Source organism: Arachis hypogaea, chromosome 20 (assembly GCF_003086295.3).
Source record: "Arachis hypogaea cultivar Tifrunner chromosome 20, arahy.Tifrunner.gnm2.J5K5, whole genome shotgun sequence".
Lineage (NCBI taxonomy): Eukaryota > Viridiplantae > Streptophyta > Magnoliopsida > Fabales > Fabaceae > Arachis > Arachis hypogaea.
In genome coordinates this window covers 1,728,456-1,744,036 of record NC_092055.1, presented here as the reverse complement: position 1 = coordinate 1,744,036, position 15,581 = coordinate 1,728,456, and the positions used below count along the sequence as shown (strand labels likewise).

Here is a 15,581-nt window from a genome sequence, read left to right as displayed (position 1 = left end):
GATGATGGTGGCCTACAGTACGCAAATCAAATGGTCCAATTTGTGTACTCCCGATCTGTGTAATCGAACTGTCCAATTACTCTTCCTCCAATCAAACCATCCGATTTGTTCTAGCTCGTCGTCACAGCCTAGTCATTCATCCTGCACTCCAATAAACATGCAATACACAACTCCTATCCCAAAATCAAAATTAAAAAAGTGACCAGCCAACACCATATATTATTTGTTTGTAACTTTGCGGTCTTTTTTGTGGAGTTTACAAATTTCAATAATATTTTGAAACTGATCAAACTATATTTGAGTTTCATTATGGCTCAACAGCAATTAATAATGCTAGAAAAGTTCTGAAAAGCGGATGACTTGAATTAGCTGGGATACTATGACTCGCTCACGAAGAGAAGGAGACCTTGAATTTAAAGACCTCAGAATTCATAATCTAGCGCTTTTAGGCAAACAGTTTTGGCGACTTGTAACACAGCCTACTTCTCAATTATCCAAAATCCAATAATTTAGCAACGGTAATACTATAATTGCAGAAATTAGAGTCTTACTTTCTTGGGGATGGAAGAACATACTAGCAAGCCGAAAAATTGTTGAAAAATGTCTTAATTGGACTGTGGGTACTAGAGAGAATATTCGAACCTTTGAGGATCCTTGACTGCCTCCTCCATATCCTTTAATGATTTCTGACATGCCAAATAGACAGGCTATTTCCGAATTGATTCCAAGAGTTAAAGACTTAATTACTGAAAATAGGAATTGAAATCAGAATCTCATTCATGAATTATTTTTCTAAGACGTTATAGACATGATTTTGTCAGTTAAAATTCACCAGAGTAGGAACAAATTGCAATGAAATTTGAACAAATCCAAGCAACATGATACAGTTTCAAGTTGCAAAATTGGCTATTTATTTCACCATTCGTTTCTAAAATTTTGCCCTAATTATATGCAGCAGAAAAAGCCATGGATTGATCTATGAAAGTTGAACTTGCCTCACAAAATTAAACTATTTATCTGAAAAGCTCTTCATGGTCGGCTTCCGGTGCTTGCTCAGATTCACCACCGCATCTCATCTCTATCGCCAATATTCCCCTGCTATCATGAAGCAACAGAAACAATCACTCATTGTTTGATCTATTGCTTTAGAATTAAAGAAATATGGTATCAGAGTTACCTTCATGACTGTCTTTTCCCTCAGAACCCAAACGATTTTTGGACATGGTGGGCTGCATCAATAGAAATGCTTAACCCGTTGAAGAATGTTGACCGTAATCCTGAATTGCTTGCCATCATTTGCTGGAACTGCTGGAAAGCTCGCAACTAGTTAATTTTTGAAGGTTCTACTTCAATGTCGTCTACCATTCTAGCAAGCTCTGTCAAATTGCTCCGTAAAATCTAAAGAACTTCCAGTTTAGATCGTCATATCCATGAGGCAAACTCTTAATTTTATTCCATTTGACTTATTATTCTTTCTTCTTTAAGATTCTTCTTTGTTTTTCAACTATATACCATTGGATGAATACTTTTAGTGTATTATTTTAAGAAATTCCTATTTGTTATTATACTGTCCTATTTTTAGACATGTTTGTATTTTATTTTTTAATAATTAATAAAATATAATCTACTATTTTTGAAAAAAAAAATTAATAATGCTAGAAAATGAGAATAATTTAGTAGATATTTTCTATTAAAAAATTTAGTAGTGGTTGAATACATATAATGATGATATAAGGCTTACTTTTAACATTCATATTCTTCTCACTAATTAATATATCGCGTTTTCTAAACAAAACCATAGTGAAAATATTCTAGATCTCAAGGAATTTTCATGGATCAATATCCCCAATCAATATTATTAGTTGCAAGAACGTTAAAATTGGAAACCATTGTATAGAATTTAAAGTTTTATATTTTTAAGATATTAAACATATTTTTCCAATAATGATGATGCAATTAGTAAATTAAAGAATAATTTTGTGTTCCACAAAGATGCAACTTTTATACAAACATAACTTTAAACGTTCAAAACGTTTTTGACATACCATGATCCTAAATTCCTAATAAGTTGACTGATGATACCAAACTTAACAAAACTTTTCATCACCAAAAAATATATATAATATTTGAAGGGAGCCACTTAAATAAAGATGTTAAAAATATTTTTTTTTAAAAGATATTTTTTAAAAATTAAAATTTAATACATAAAATAAATTAAATTGTATTATTTTTATTAAATTAGATCGGACAAATCAATTTAACAAAAAAATTAATAAATTAAATTTTAAACTGGTATAAATTAATATTTTTTATAAAAAATTACTACAATATCTTTATTATAAAACACAACTAAAATATTCCTATTATATGTATATTCATTTTGAAAACTTTAAATTCTAACTCTATAACGATAGAAAAAAAAAGGGCTAGAATTTAGAATTCTCAAAATTAATATATATAATAAGAGTATTTTAGTCATTTTATATAATAGAGATATTGTAGTCATTTTTTATAAAAAATAATATTAATTTAGACAAATTTAAAATTTAATTCACTATTTTTCGATCAAATTAATTTGTCTGGCCTAATTTTGACAAAAATAATATAATTTAAGTGATTATATATGTTAAATTTTAATTATTAAAAATATCTTTAAAAAAAGACGTTTTTTGTGTGTTATGAGAGCATCCTCCATATTTTAAAAGTCTTGGTCCCCTAAGATTTTTTATTCTATAAACTTCTCCTGAAGGGGAAAAAAAATGGTTTTAGTACTCCGATAAAATAAAAAATACAAAAATAAAAATTATCAATTAAAAATATAGTTTTAATTTTACGCCTTAGGGTAGCAGTGTCCCTTTCATAATAAATGGGATATTCGCAGGCAAAAAATTAAATGAACTAATTTCAAGAATAAAGGCAAAAGCTATATTAAAGGAAAAAAAAAAAAAGAAATTAAAGCTTGTAACTATTTGAAAAACAAAAAAACAAAGAGATATTTGATATGTATGATACATGTAGCTTCATATAAAACAAGAAACAATATTCATCGTCAGTTGGGGCTTCCTTCTATGATCTAATCTAATTAAGTTATAACAGCTAGCTGCTAGCTAGTGATGGTGGTAAGGGGAAGCTTCTTGGATTCGATTCTTTCTCTTCTGTAGGAACCTTTGCAGCGATCTTTTCATGGAAAGTCCAGTGCCAGCAGTAGTAGTGTTATACACTTGTTGATTATTACTATTCAATAATGGTGGTGGTGGCGGCGGCGACGAGGATGAAGATGGCTCCGATGATGATGATACCGTTGTTGGTGTCCTAATAATATTGGCTTTTTTATTTGCAAGCATTAAGATTGATTTGGCCTGCATGAACGTGATTCACATGAACCCACTAATTAGTATCACACGATTAAAACAAGTGTGTACGAATTAAATATTAAATATTAGTACTATGGTGAAAATTTAAGTGCAGTCGACTTCACGTGAAATTGATAATTGAGAACTGTTAGATGATTTAATGCGGCGTCATTATTTTGATAAAAAAAAATCTTTTTTAAATGAAAAAAATCTTTTTTTATATTTTAGCAGCGTATTTGGCAAATTTTTAGTAGTAAAAATAAAAACACTAGAAAAATAAAAAAAAAACATATTTTTTGAGAAGCTGTAATTTACATTTTTTTTAAAAGATATTTTTTCTTTAAAAAAAAAGATATTTTTCATGTAATAAATAAACAAAAAAATACTTTTATATTGTTATACCCAAACATAATTGATAGATAAAAAAATCTTTTTAGATGAGATATCCAAACATAAAATTACTTTTATTTTTTCATAAGATCTTTTAAAAAAAAAATAACTCAAAAAAAGATCTTTTTCATAAAATTACTTTAACTAAATTTTCATCTAACGTCTCGGCTATCAACTTCACATCAAATCGGCTTAACCTTAGTTTTCAACTAGTACTATATACGAGTATATACGATATGTACTATGAATTTATGATTTAGACTACGACTATCAAAATTGACTAGTTTGGCATTGGTCATTATAAAGTGTACAAATTGGGCGACTTAGAACATTATATTATGAAAGCGATACATGGACCACACACCGCTAGCTTTGAAATCTGTATTATTCAAACTTTGAACAAGTTTCTAGGAAGCTTGTTCATTTCATGCCAAATTAATTCATTAACACAATACACACCATACCTACTGCGTCTTGTCTCTTTGGATTATCCTTCAGTTTTGATTTACCCATAAACCACCGGCTTCTTGTCGGTGTCAGTCAACTATAGCATATTATTTGTATTTAATATTTATCTATCCTTTTAAAAAGGGTTTATATAATTATATATCTGTGTGCCTCTCCCTAAAAAATAAAAATCTCAAACGCGGTTTCATATAAATTAATTAACTCAAATCCTAATGTATGTAGTGCCAAGCTATACGATTCTTCATCACACATTCACACCATATTATTTATTTTCATTAAGTGGATATAATTTTTTTTTTTTTTTTGAATTTTGTGGTATAAACTTACAAGCTAGTAAAACAAAATCTGACGGAACTATTTTCCTTCCTGTGATCACTAAAACTATTGTTCTCCACAAACATGTAGTGTGATAAAATCTGTCTAATATACTGTATTTGGCGTAACTAACAAAGTAACAATTTTCTTTAAATTTTTTAGACTAACGAGATGATGACATCTGTTGGGTCTTAATCTTCAATAATGAAATTAATCGATGTTATATTGTCTTAATTATCGCAGTAATTTGCAAATGAGAAATGTTAAAGTGACTAATATTGTTTTCTTTTTTTTTTTTTAATATTTGAACTAATACTAACCAACTCTCTATTTTTTCTCACTAAAAGTGTTACTTCCTAGAATTTTTCCTTCAAAAATATACGTTGTTATTTGTTAATCGGCATAACTCATAACAAAATCTGATATGAACTTTTTTCCTAATAACCACTTATTTTTAACTAATCATACTCTAGCTACTTGTATAATGCACTCAGATACTGATGATAATAAGATAAAGAAAGAAATTTAAGAGTAAAATAAAGAAAATGCAATAAGAGTGCATGAAGAAGAGATGTATGTACCTGAAGCTCTGTGACATCAGAAACACAAATCTTTCCGTCATAGAAAATTGTAATCTGGCGTGGCTGGCTTTGCCTTTCTTCTTGCTTTGGGCTCCCGGAATCATAGGGAGGAAAGAGCCCAAGTTCCAAGTTGCAATTTCTCCGCATCTTTTTAATTAGAAATTTCTTCTTCTCCTTAATTACTTTGCTTATATAATAGATGAGAGCTGAGAGAGAGAGAGAGAGAGAGAATGAAAAAAACGTTGTTGGAAGTATGGAGGAGAAAATGGGTGCTATTGGAGGAGATATATACGGAATGAAAAGCGATTTTATTGGCAAAAAAGAAGAAGATAGAAGCAAGTTGGAAAACACGCAAAGCACGACATAAAAAACATAATTAAGTTCCGGCGGATATTAGTAGTAGTAAACAGAGAAATAATTTCAAGTGCTATGAATTTGAGCACGTGTTCCATGATTTCACTTAAGATTTATGTCGCATGTGTGTAGCACCCCACCGTATGTGCCTATGCCACGTTTATAGTCACCGCTCAAAACAGACCACTCCTACTTCTTTCTACTAAATCAAAAGTCAAAACATATTTTTAGTTAACTATTCTAGCTTTTATTATTAACGAGCTCCTCGTTTTTAATTAAACTTCTAATTCTGCTAATCTTTTCTTTTACTAATTCCTGCTTTGACAATTGAACGGTACCGTCTCTACTACCCTTTCAATTTAATTTATTTGCTGAAAGAATGATTTAATTCTCATTATACTTGTTTATAATTTAATTATATCAGTTTGTTTCTTTGTTTCTTTGTTTCTTTATATATATAAAGAAAACCGACTTCGTTTTACTGTTATTAAAATCATCAAGAATGTGAAACATGCTTTTAGAATTTTCAATGAATTTAATAAGATGATTAAGTATATATTAAAACGAATTTCAATATAAATGTATAATATCTTCTCCAATACAAGTTGTGATGACATTCTCCAATATGTTATTATCAGTCATTTAGATGCTTCTATTGTTGAATTAAATTTGTAAGGAATAATAATAATATTAAATGAGAGAGAGATCGTAATTAGGCTGTGATCATTTTCAGTACCTAACAAGAAGCAGATCTGATCGAATCAACGAAGAACATGCATGATGCAACAAAGCAACAACACGAGACATATTTCATTTCCCTTTCTTTTCCTTTTTTGCTCGTTAGTCACGCCACCGTACCTAACAGTATAAGTTAATAATGATAATAATAAATAAAGGAATATCGTAGTTTTTTTAGATTTTAAACAAATAAACGTGATAAAATAACAATTCAACTAGGTATCTTTTAAAAATGGTATAATATTCAGTCTTTTATTGTAATAATTTTAAAAAATTAAAACAAATACATCTAAAAATTATGAATAAATTTAATATTTTTTTTAAAATTAAATACACATTTAAAGTACAAACTAAATAAAATTGAAATTTAAAATTTAACTCCTGTTCCAGATTTAATATATTTAATTATTAATATATTATAATTTAAATACATATCTAAAAATTAAATTATTCAAAATTTAAAATTCAAAATTTTGATTTTAAAATTCTAAAATAAATCTTAAACCATCTCATTATTAACTAAACTCGTACAAATTAAAACACTCAAAGAAGTAGAAAAATCATGTTTGCTCCACATCGAAAATCCAGAGGCGCACATCGAAAATACAGAGAAGTCATCCCCTGCCGCCGTTCATCCGCGCCACCTTCTTCTTCCGCGCTCATCCTTGAGGCTGCCTTCTTCCTTCTTGGCGCTCGTTCACAACGCCGCATTCTCCTTCGTCAACACTCATCTTCGTCGCCATCTTCCTCCTCCTCGTCATTCGTCCTCGTCAACGTCCTCGTTCGTCCACACCAAAAACTTACCTAAGGTTTGGATGGGTCTCTGACACCATTACTTTTTTTTATTATTCTGTATAAATTTTTTATTTTTTTGAAATAAAAAATCGAATAAAATGGCTTGAAGAGTCATATATATTACAATGTTAAATTATTTTTGCATGTGCAATTTCTGAATTTTGGAAGTGTTTCAAAAATATTTTCTGTATAATTTCATAATTTTAGATGTGTTATAATTATTTTTTAATGTTTAAATTTAAATTTTAGATTTATGATTTTGAATATGTTTCAAAAAATATTTTTTGTATAAATTAATAATTTTAGATGTGTTACAATAGAAAAAGAAACTACAATTAAAAATATTTTAGTTTGTGTATATAATTATATTCGACCATTCATCACTAAAAAATCGTAAAACAGATCCTGCATTTTATCAAAGGTACAATAAGTAAGGAATTAATTTTTTTATTGTACAAATAGCATTTTCTATAAAATAAATAGTACACTAGTATTTCTTTATCATCAGTTATTTTGATATTTCAACGTTTCAATCCTTTTTTTTTTTCTTTTGCTTTTACTCTTGACAACGACACAAAAAAGTGTCAAATTTGATATTTTTAATCATTCAATTCTCACAATCCGAAAATAATTCGCGAAAAAATTTTGTCCCAAAAGAAATTACGTCATATAAAACATGGATCACATGAGATTAAGATTAATTTAAGTTTGTGGTATCCTTAAAGTAAAAATAGAAATATGAGAAATATAGCATGTGATAAAAAGAGTTGATTTTGTGTGAGGTTTCCTGGTTTAGGTTGATTTGGCTGATGAAAATGGAGATATTGGCATGCAAATAAAAGATTCATGGTTGATTGAGGAGTTTGATGAACATGAATAGCCTCCTTTCGTGCATTTGCAATCACATGCATGTGGCTTAATTAGTGCCATGCCGACTTGCAATAATAGCTAGCTATGCTTCTTCATAAGATAACACATTATGGATGTAACACGTTACGTTATTACTCATTAGAATTAGGATTGTATATATGATACCACAAACATTGAAACATAGCATGTGGAATTGGAATTGGAATCACTAGCTTAGCCAGCCACTACTTTCATACAATTCTGATATGTTTGCCAACGCTTCACATTCGCATGTTGAAAATCAAAATGAGCTGCGCTTGAGACATCTTATTCTTCTTCTTCTTCTTCCATGAGATTATTGTGTCCTTTGTGACATGTGTATGGCTAAATCTAGAAAGGAGAAACAAAATGAATTGTCCATAATAAGGGTTTCCTCCAACCTAATTTGTCCTCCTCCTTTTTCAGTTCTACAAATTAGGCCATTATTATTGATAGCATGCACATGATGAATTTGTAAGAACTTAGCTTGTTGTATTCGGGTATTTCCTCTAACATATTTGTTTCCTTTGTTTTCTTCTGCATGGAAATTGTGGGATGCGCCTACCTTCTGCCTATTGCCTAGCATAAGACATGTGATACATCTAAGTTTATTTATGCAATTGTCACACAAGAAAAAGGAGGGGCTAGAACCCTGTTTTTCAAGGATCTTATTAACAGTCTAAACCCCTTTTTTTAGACTGTTTACTGCTAAGTTTCTCTCTTCTATGGTAGACTAAGAGACAACTACTCAAATAAAGATGTTAAAAATATCTTTTTACGAAGATTTTTGTGTTAAAAGTGTACTTTGTTTGTTTAGCTATATTTTTAAAAAAATAACACTTTTACAATATATTAAAATCAAACCTTACAATTCATCATCTAATGATAAAAAAGATTCATCTTCATATAAAGATAATTGTAAAATTTCATGGTAGTATCCAGCATACTAAGATGCCCATATGGCTTAAAGGGGTGGGAGGGAATAACTATTGCTGGAATGAATGAAAAAGGTGAAATAATATGGTAACACAAGCAACTTTTTTATTTTTTATTTTTTGCAATCTCAGACAATTGAATATTTAAGCAAATATTAATAATTGGCAAGCTTATTCCATTGGTGTGAACGAGTGTCAATACATTTCATGATGTTTAACACTTGTCATGAACTAATAATCAATCAAGAAACAATTCTTAAGCAGAGTATTGTATGCAAAATAAGGAGGGGTTTATTGACTTTATTCACATTACAAGTTTACCATCATCACTTCTTTTAATCTGGTCACCTACAACTTTTGTTATTAAATGAAAAACAATTGTTCTCTATCTATGACCATGGCCACTTAGCATCTCTCCATCTAAACCACCGGCTTCTTGGACTTGTTTCACCCAGACAACCAACATGCTCTTTTCCTCTTTCTCCATTCTCATCACTCAATCCACAGCATTGCAGCTTTTGGTCCCTTTTCAAAGCCTCTTCTCTGTATGTGGGAAATGTATATCTAGGGTGTTGCACTAAAGCCACATTTTTCCACCACAACTTTATAGCCTGCAAAGAAAACAAGATTGAAAGAGTGTGAATATCATGTTGCCCTCAATACAAGCAATAGAAGACATGAAAAGAATTCCTCAACAGGTTGAAATTGTTCCAAAGGCAATATGTTGAATGAAATAACAGCTACAACACCTAAGCATTGTCCCATTGTAATTTTTTCTTAGGCCTCTCTGTCTGATTTATTCTCCTAACGTGCTGATTCAAATAAAACAAGGAAAGTCATATCCTCACAAAAATGGCAAAAGGCATCCATGCCATAGCCACACCTTATAACACAGCAGACATGTTATACAGAATTAGTCTTCATCTTTCCTATTACATGAAGATGATACAGCAAAAATCAGCATTTTAACTTCATTGTGAAGCAGATTTACATAAACTTCCTTTCATGGAACTATTTCAGTGTGTAACAGAATTTGCAGCAAATACTTGTATCAATTAAAAAAAACAGTAAAAAGAAGGTGTAGCCAAAAATTGAGCTTACATGCCAATATATCCACACCGCAACCTTATGAGGCATTAACCAAAAGAAAATTGCATGATCTGATTCCGATGATGAGGACAATCTTTTGGCTTTGAGACTGGCAGTAAAATAGTTTCCAAGCTCAGGGTGGTGAACTGAAATTGATATGTTAAGATTCTCTCCAGGATCATTTGCTTTAATATTCCAACTGCCGAGCATATCCTACCAAGTTCAAGGAGATGTTTACTATTAAGATGCAGGAAACCCTATCACAAGTAATTATGACTATCAATTTAGGCATGTGAAGAGCCAAGAAGAACGGAGACATTGGTTATCTGAGATACATAAGAAACTATCTAGAAATGTAGAAATGAAACAAGCAAAATGCAGAGCTTAAACATACCATGAAAGGACTAACATGCAAGGATTTTGCCACAAGATCAGAGTGTGGATTGAAAATAAAAGATACTCTTTCACCCCATGGTGTGTTTGTTACCTGAAACAAAAGGATTGATAGTAATGTGAGCACAGAGCAATCATACAGATTCTTGATTACAACTAGGCCTAAGAGAGGAATGCCACATACCTCAGCAATGCATTTGTTCAAACATGTAGAAGTGCCTTCAACATCATAACAATAGTACACACTCAATGGATTCTGCTCATATCCCACGCTAGGAGGGATGGTCAGCAGCAATCTGCGTAATTGAGTTCAAGTAATTATAAACCAAGACGGTTAAAAATAGTGAGAAGAGAAAAAAGAAGATGAAGTACATGGGACCATTGGTATGGGTGATTTGGCGAGCTTCATCGGCAGAGAGATGTTGGGGCAGCGCGTGGGGCGCACGTTCTAAGTCGATGAGGGCGTAGCGGACAGGATATTGAAAAGAATGGTTGACGGGGTGGCGGCGTTGGTGCCAGACGGTACCTTGGTAGAGATATATGTGGGTGGAAGGTGCCCAGCGGCGTAGAAGCGCGTGAAACGGAATGAGAAGGGAGAGCGTGAGAGTGGTGACCAAAGTGTAGAACATGGAACATAAGAGGTACACTATTTCCATTTTCGTTTCGACAAGTCCTTTGCTTTTCGCCTGCTCAAGTTATAAGCTATTAAGCTCTTTGCAGTTCGGCATTGTGGTTTGGCCACGTCACTCCAATCTCAATCTTTAATTATTGGGCCATTGGTGTACATGGCTTTGGGCCCATTGAGCCCAAACCCATGAAGGAGCTTGATTAGGCCACCAACAATGAGAAACAAGAAGAAAAGCATGGTCGATAATTCCTATGCTGTGCTAAGTGCAGAGTGCTAACACAAATCAAAGAGGGAGGCCCTTTATTACATCGCTCAACCATAACACCCTTCAAATTTCTCCGCCCCGTAATTCTGCTTTTTGTTTCTACATTCTTGATTCTCCAATATATTACCTTGCTCGCCCAGCTTCGATCTGCTATCTTCTCCGCTGATTTCAATGGCCACCCTTTTCCAAGGACTTCCATCTTCCACCGCATTCTCCTCCTCCAACAAATTCAACCACGTCCCAGCCCCTACATCCTTTTCAGGTACCTGGAATAAATTGTACTAATGGTGAGAATTGGTGCGACGGACTTTCTAATTCTTTTGAATCAAACCATTTTAATGGATATTGTCGTGGGGTGGGGTGGCTTAGCTAATTAGCTTTCACATAACTTCATTATCCACCAATGCTGCCTTTTCACTTATATAGCAATAGTAATTCTTTCTTGTGTTTGGTTTGTTTGCATTCCCTAATTTCATTCCATGTGTTATGTAATGTCTGTCACTCGTGTCAGTTTTTCTTCAATCAGTGATGCATTTGTATCTTCTAGGAACCTTGGTGATTTGAAATGTGGTTTGGATTTCTAGTTCTCAATATTTGTTGTTTTATTGGGTGAGTGTTAACTGAAATGTTGTTTATTCCACTTTGTGTACAACCTATGATGATTTAGAGAGGAAATCTAGCATAGTTACTGTCAGATCTGATGCGAGGTGGAGCCCTGTTCTTAACTATGCAACTCACAAGCCTCAGCGCTTGATTACTAATGCTGTTGCAGTAAGTTATCTCACTCCAATCATTCCTTTACCCCTTTTAAGGGATCATTTACGACAGTGAGATAGAGTTTGCATGATATTGTCTAATTTATGATTCGTTTGTGCATTGTTTGTAGACAAAGGCAGACAGTTCCTTGGCCTCTACGTCATCAAAACCTGGGTATGTTTCTTTCTATGTCTGTTTCGTGTATGCGTACTTATGCTTGACTTCTGGATTACAACTTAAGATTTTAGGATAACCATTCCTTGATATTAGTTAAAGCAATAAGGAACCTCAAGGTGCTGTGCCGCCTGCACAGTGCCTTCAGGTGAGAGACATTTCTCGGTTCTTGCTACGTGTTTTCATTTCACCTAGATTGAAAAACATAGCATGAGTTCAGTGATTCAGTTATGAATTAATGATCTTCATTTGCATTCAGACGATAGAAAATATAAGGAAACTATGACAAGGATTGTAAGCTTGGGGGCTTTTTTCTGACACTTAATTTAGAACCCAGTCAATACATGATTGGTTGAATTCTATTCTCTTATCGGCTATATTATTGGCAATTAAGGATGAACTGACAAGATCTACATTTGATTCTCAGGCATGAACTTCTCCTTTTTGAAGCCCTGCGTGAAGGTTTGGAAGAAGAAATGGAGAGGGATCCCTGTGTGTGTGTCATGGGGGAAGATGTAGGCCATTATGGAGGATCTTACAAGGTGACTAAGGGCCTGGCCACTAAGTTTGGGGACCTCAGGGTCTTGGACACTCCTATTGCTGAGAACTCCTTCACCGGCATGGGCATTGGAGCTGCCATGACTGGTCTGAGGCCAATTATTGAGGGCATGAATATGGGGTTTCTCCTTCTGGCATTCAACCAAATCTCCAACAATTGCGGCATGCTCCATTACACGTCCGGAGGCCAGTTTAAGATACCAGTTGTTATTCGCGGACCAGGTGGAGTTGGGCGGCAACTTGGTGCCGAGCACTCACAGCGACTGGAGTCATATTTCCAGTCTATCCCTGGCATTCAGATGGTGGCATGCTCAACCCCTTACAATGCCAAGGGGCTGATGAAAGCTGCAATCCGCAGCGAGAACCCGGTGATTCTTTTCGAGCACGTCTTGCTTTATAACCTCAAGGATAGAATTCCGGACGAAGAGTATGTATTATCGCTGGAAGAAGCAGAGATGGTTCGACCCGGGGAGCACGTGACCATCTTAACATACTCCAGGATGAGGTACCATGTGATGCAAGCCGCAAAGACATTGGTGAACAAAGGGTATGATCCGGAAGTGATTGATATCAGGTCCTTGAAGCCATTTGACCTTCACACAATTGGGAAGTCAGTGAAGAAGACTCATAGGGTGCTGATAGTGGAAGAGTGCATGAGGACAGGTGGAATTGGTGCAAGTCTCACAGCTGCCATCACTGAGAATTTCAACGATGATTTGGATGCTCCAATTGTGTGCTTATCTTCTCAGGATGTGCCAACCCCATATGCCGGAACGTTGGAGGAATGGACCGTGGTTCAACCTGCTCAGATTGTCACAGCAGTTGAGCAACTCTGCCAATAAACTATTGTTCTATTGATCAGGATTTCATTTTGCTATAGCTACAGCTACAACCTTCATTCCAATCTTTTACTTTTAGTTTTCTCCCACAACATAAACTTTGGATATTGTTTGCAATTTTTGTCTTCTTCTTTTGATATTGTTTTCAATTTGTTGCCAAAACGTTTTATTTTATTGAAATAGGGGCAGATATTAAATATGAGAAAGTGATCCATCATCCATGCTAAGATGTTATGTTATGCACCTCGTTCTGAGAAAGAAATAATTCTATAATAATATTTCCTTATGTTTATACAAATTGAAGTGCATATGAAATTATTAGATTAGACAGCATTGACGGCAATTTTCATGCCACGCTGACAATGACCAAGAAAACTACAAATGAAGTAGCTCTGTCCTGAGCGAAGCTGAATTTGATCATTTCCTGACCAGTGCACTGTCTCTCCAAATTCCCTTCCGATCTTTGGAATTGGAATGCATAGCTCGAAAAAGGACTTGTCTACTTCCATCACGTTGTGCATTCCAAACATGTAATTGAATTCTGCATGTGTATAACTAATAATTAAATGAATGAATGAAGAAAAATAAAAAGAAAAAGAGGATAATGGTGGGTGTTGCTGACCAAGTACATCACCAGCCATGAAAGTCTTTCCATAAGGCCAGTTACTAACGTTGAAGGACCAACCACGTGAATCCCCAACCTTGTATCTTAGTGCATAAGTCACTGACATACACAACAGTAGCATTACACCAATCATTGCACTACTTCCTCTTCCATCTCCCATCTTCTACTACTTGCATATTTAGCACTGCTTTACAATGGTTGAAGGAGACTTCATGCACAATTTTATAGCCGAAATTGAAAATTCATAAATCAAAACTGTTCCTCCTTATTCATAATATCTCTCTTCATTTAATACACCAATTAATATCATTTATTAAGTCTGTTATGTTTTTACCTTTCGGCAAAATTTAAACCAATGGAGCGTATGTGATTATTAGGACAGAATAACACATAAATAATAGAGATCTAAAAATTAATATTTTTATATTTTATTTAATAATAAATTAAATATAAAAATTATAAAAATTTAATTTATTATATTTTTTTATACAAAAAATTTAGAAAAAAAATACATTGATAAAAATATAATTATAAAAAACTAATGGAATTAACAAAAAAATAAAAATAAATAAATTATATTCGCAGTGATAAAAAAATATAATCTTAATCATATTAGTTATCTTAAGAACACATGTTAATATTATTATAAGTACATGTTTTTTAATTATTTTTACATTAGTAAATGTAAAACAAATATATTAAAATTTAAAAATTTGTACTTTTTTATATATGCTTTTTTTATTAATAATTTCAACATTAGGGCTGAAAATGAGTCAAACCAGCTCATGAGCTAGCTCGAACTCGACTCATTAATAGCTCGATAAGCTAAGCTCGTGAGCTAGTAAGCCAAGCTTGAGCTTGGAATTGAGCTCATAAATTAAATGAGCCGAGTTTGAGTTTGAATAAGCTCAGCTCATTAGCTCGTGAGCTGACTCGATTATATATATATTTAACCTATACTTTTAATATTATATATATACATATGAAATAGTAATAAATAATTATATATATTAATGATCTTAATTATTTAAAATTTTATATTTATTTTTTACATATAATTTTGATGTAGGACATAAATAAAAAATTTATAATTTATTGATAGATAACAATATATAAAATTGATCTTTTAAAATTTTCTTTTAAATATATAAGTTATAATTTATTGATATAGAATTATAGATTATGTATTTATGTTTCTATTATTTGAGCCAACTCGTGAGCTTTTGGTGAGTCGAACTTGAACTTAAGAAATAGGCTCGATTGTTAATGAGTCGAACCGTGAGCCAAGCTCAATTTTTGTGAGCTGAGCATGAGCTCGACTCACTTCCAGCCCTATTCAACATGTAATTATAGAACACATCATAATTAAATTCTAAAGATAAACCTGCTTTTTTTTCATCCCTATTTATGGGTAAAAGAAAGGAGAAAATGTAACAT

At 32.6% G+C, this 15,581-nt stretch overlaps 2 protein-coding genes and 1 long non-coding RNA gene across 4 annotated transcripts; 1 reads left to right on the top strand and 2 right to left on the bottom strand.

Annotated features, from left to right (window-relative positions):
• Positions 1–8,972: 8,972 nt before the first annotated feature.
• LOC112783027 (uncharacterized) lies at positions 8,973–11,143 on the bottom strand. Of its 2 annotated transcripts, XM_025825761.3 has the most exons (6): positions 10,672–11,143; positions 10,484–10,595; positions 10,301–10,393; positions 9,919–10,119; positions 9,567–9,629; positions 8,973–9,428 (listed from the first exon to the last, which is right to left on the bottom strand). In XM_025825761.3, exons 1-5 carry the CDS (start codon positions 10,953–10,955, stop codon positions 9,567–9,569), a joined length of 753 nt encoding a protein of 250 aa, XP_025681546.1. In that variant the 5' UTR covers positions 10,956–11,143; the 3' UTR covers positions 8,973–9,428. The 2 variants fall into 2 exon arrangements, with proteins under 2 accessions (XP_025681546.1, XP_025681545.1); XM_025825760.2 differs by lacking the exon at positions 9,567–9,629.
• Positions 11,144–11,288: 145 nt separating this feature from the next.
• Positions 11,289–13,817, top strand: LOC112783023 (pyruvate dehydrogenase E1 component subunit beta-3, chloroplastic). Its single transcript, XM_025825752.3, has 4 exons — positions 11,289–11,454; positions 11,860–11,963; positions 12,079–12,122; positions 12,550–13,817. The coding sequence occupies exons 1-4, from the start codon at positions 11,364–11,366 to the stop codon at positions 13,520–13,522; spliced, it is 1,212 nt and encodes a 403-aa protein (XP_025681537.1). The 5' UTR covers positions 11,289–11,363; the 3' UTR covers positions 13,523–13,817.
• On the bottom strand, positions 13,768–14,340 carry LOC112783030 (uncharacterized). Its single transcript, XR_011879116.1, has 2 exons — positions 14,142–14,340; positions 13,768–14,060 (listed from the first exon to the last, which is right to left on the bottom strand). It is a non-coding gene; the product is annotated as an uncharacterized lncRNA (long non-coding RNA).
• Between the last annotated feature and the right edge of the window lie 1,241 nt (positions 14,341–15,581).

Coding starts and splice junctions, on each gene's coding strand:
- LOC112783027 (XM_025825760.2), bottom strand. CDS start 10,955: ATGGAAATAGTGTACCTCTTATGTTCCATGTTCTACACTTTGGTCACC. Junction 10,394..10,483: donor TGAACAAATGCATTGCTGAG/GTATGTGGCATT, acceptor CTTTTGTTTCAG/GTAACAAACACACCATGGGG. Junction 9,429..9,918: donor CGGTGTGGATATATTGGCAT/GTAAGCTCAATT, acceptor TTTTCTTTGCAG/GCTATAAAGTTGTGGTGGAA.
- LOC112783023 (XM_025825752.3), top strand. CDS start 11,364: ATGGCCACCCTTTTCCAAGGACTTCCATCTTCCACCGCATTCTCCTCC. Junction 11,455..11,859: donor AGCCCCTACATCCTTTTCAG/GTACCTGGAATA, acceptor ATGATGATTTAG/AGAGGAAATCTAGCATAGTT. Junction 11,964..12,078: donor TGATTACTAATGCTGTTGCA/GTAAGTTATCTC, acceptor CATTGTTTGTAG/ACAAAGGCAGACAGTTCCTT.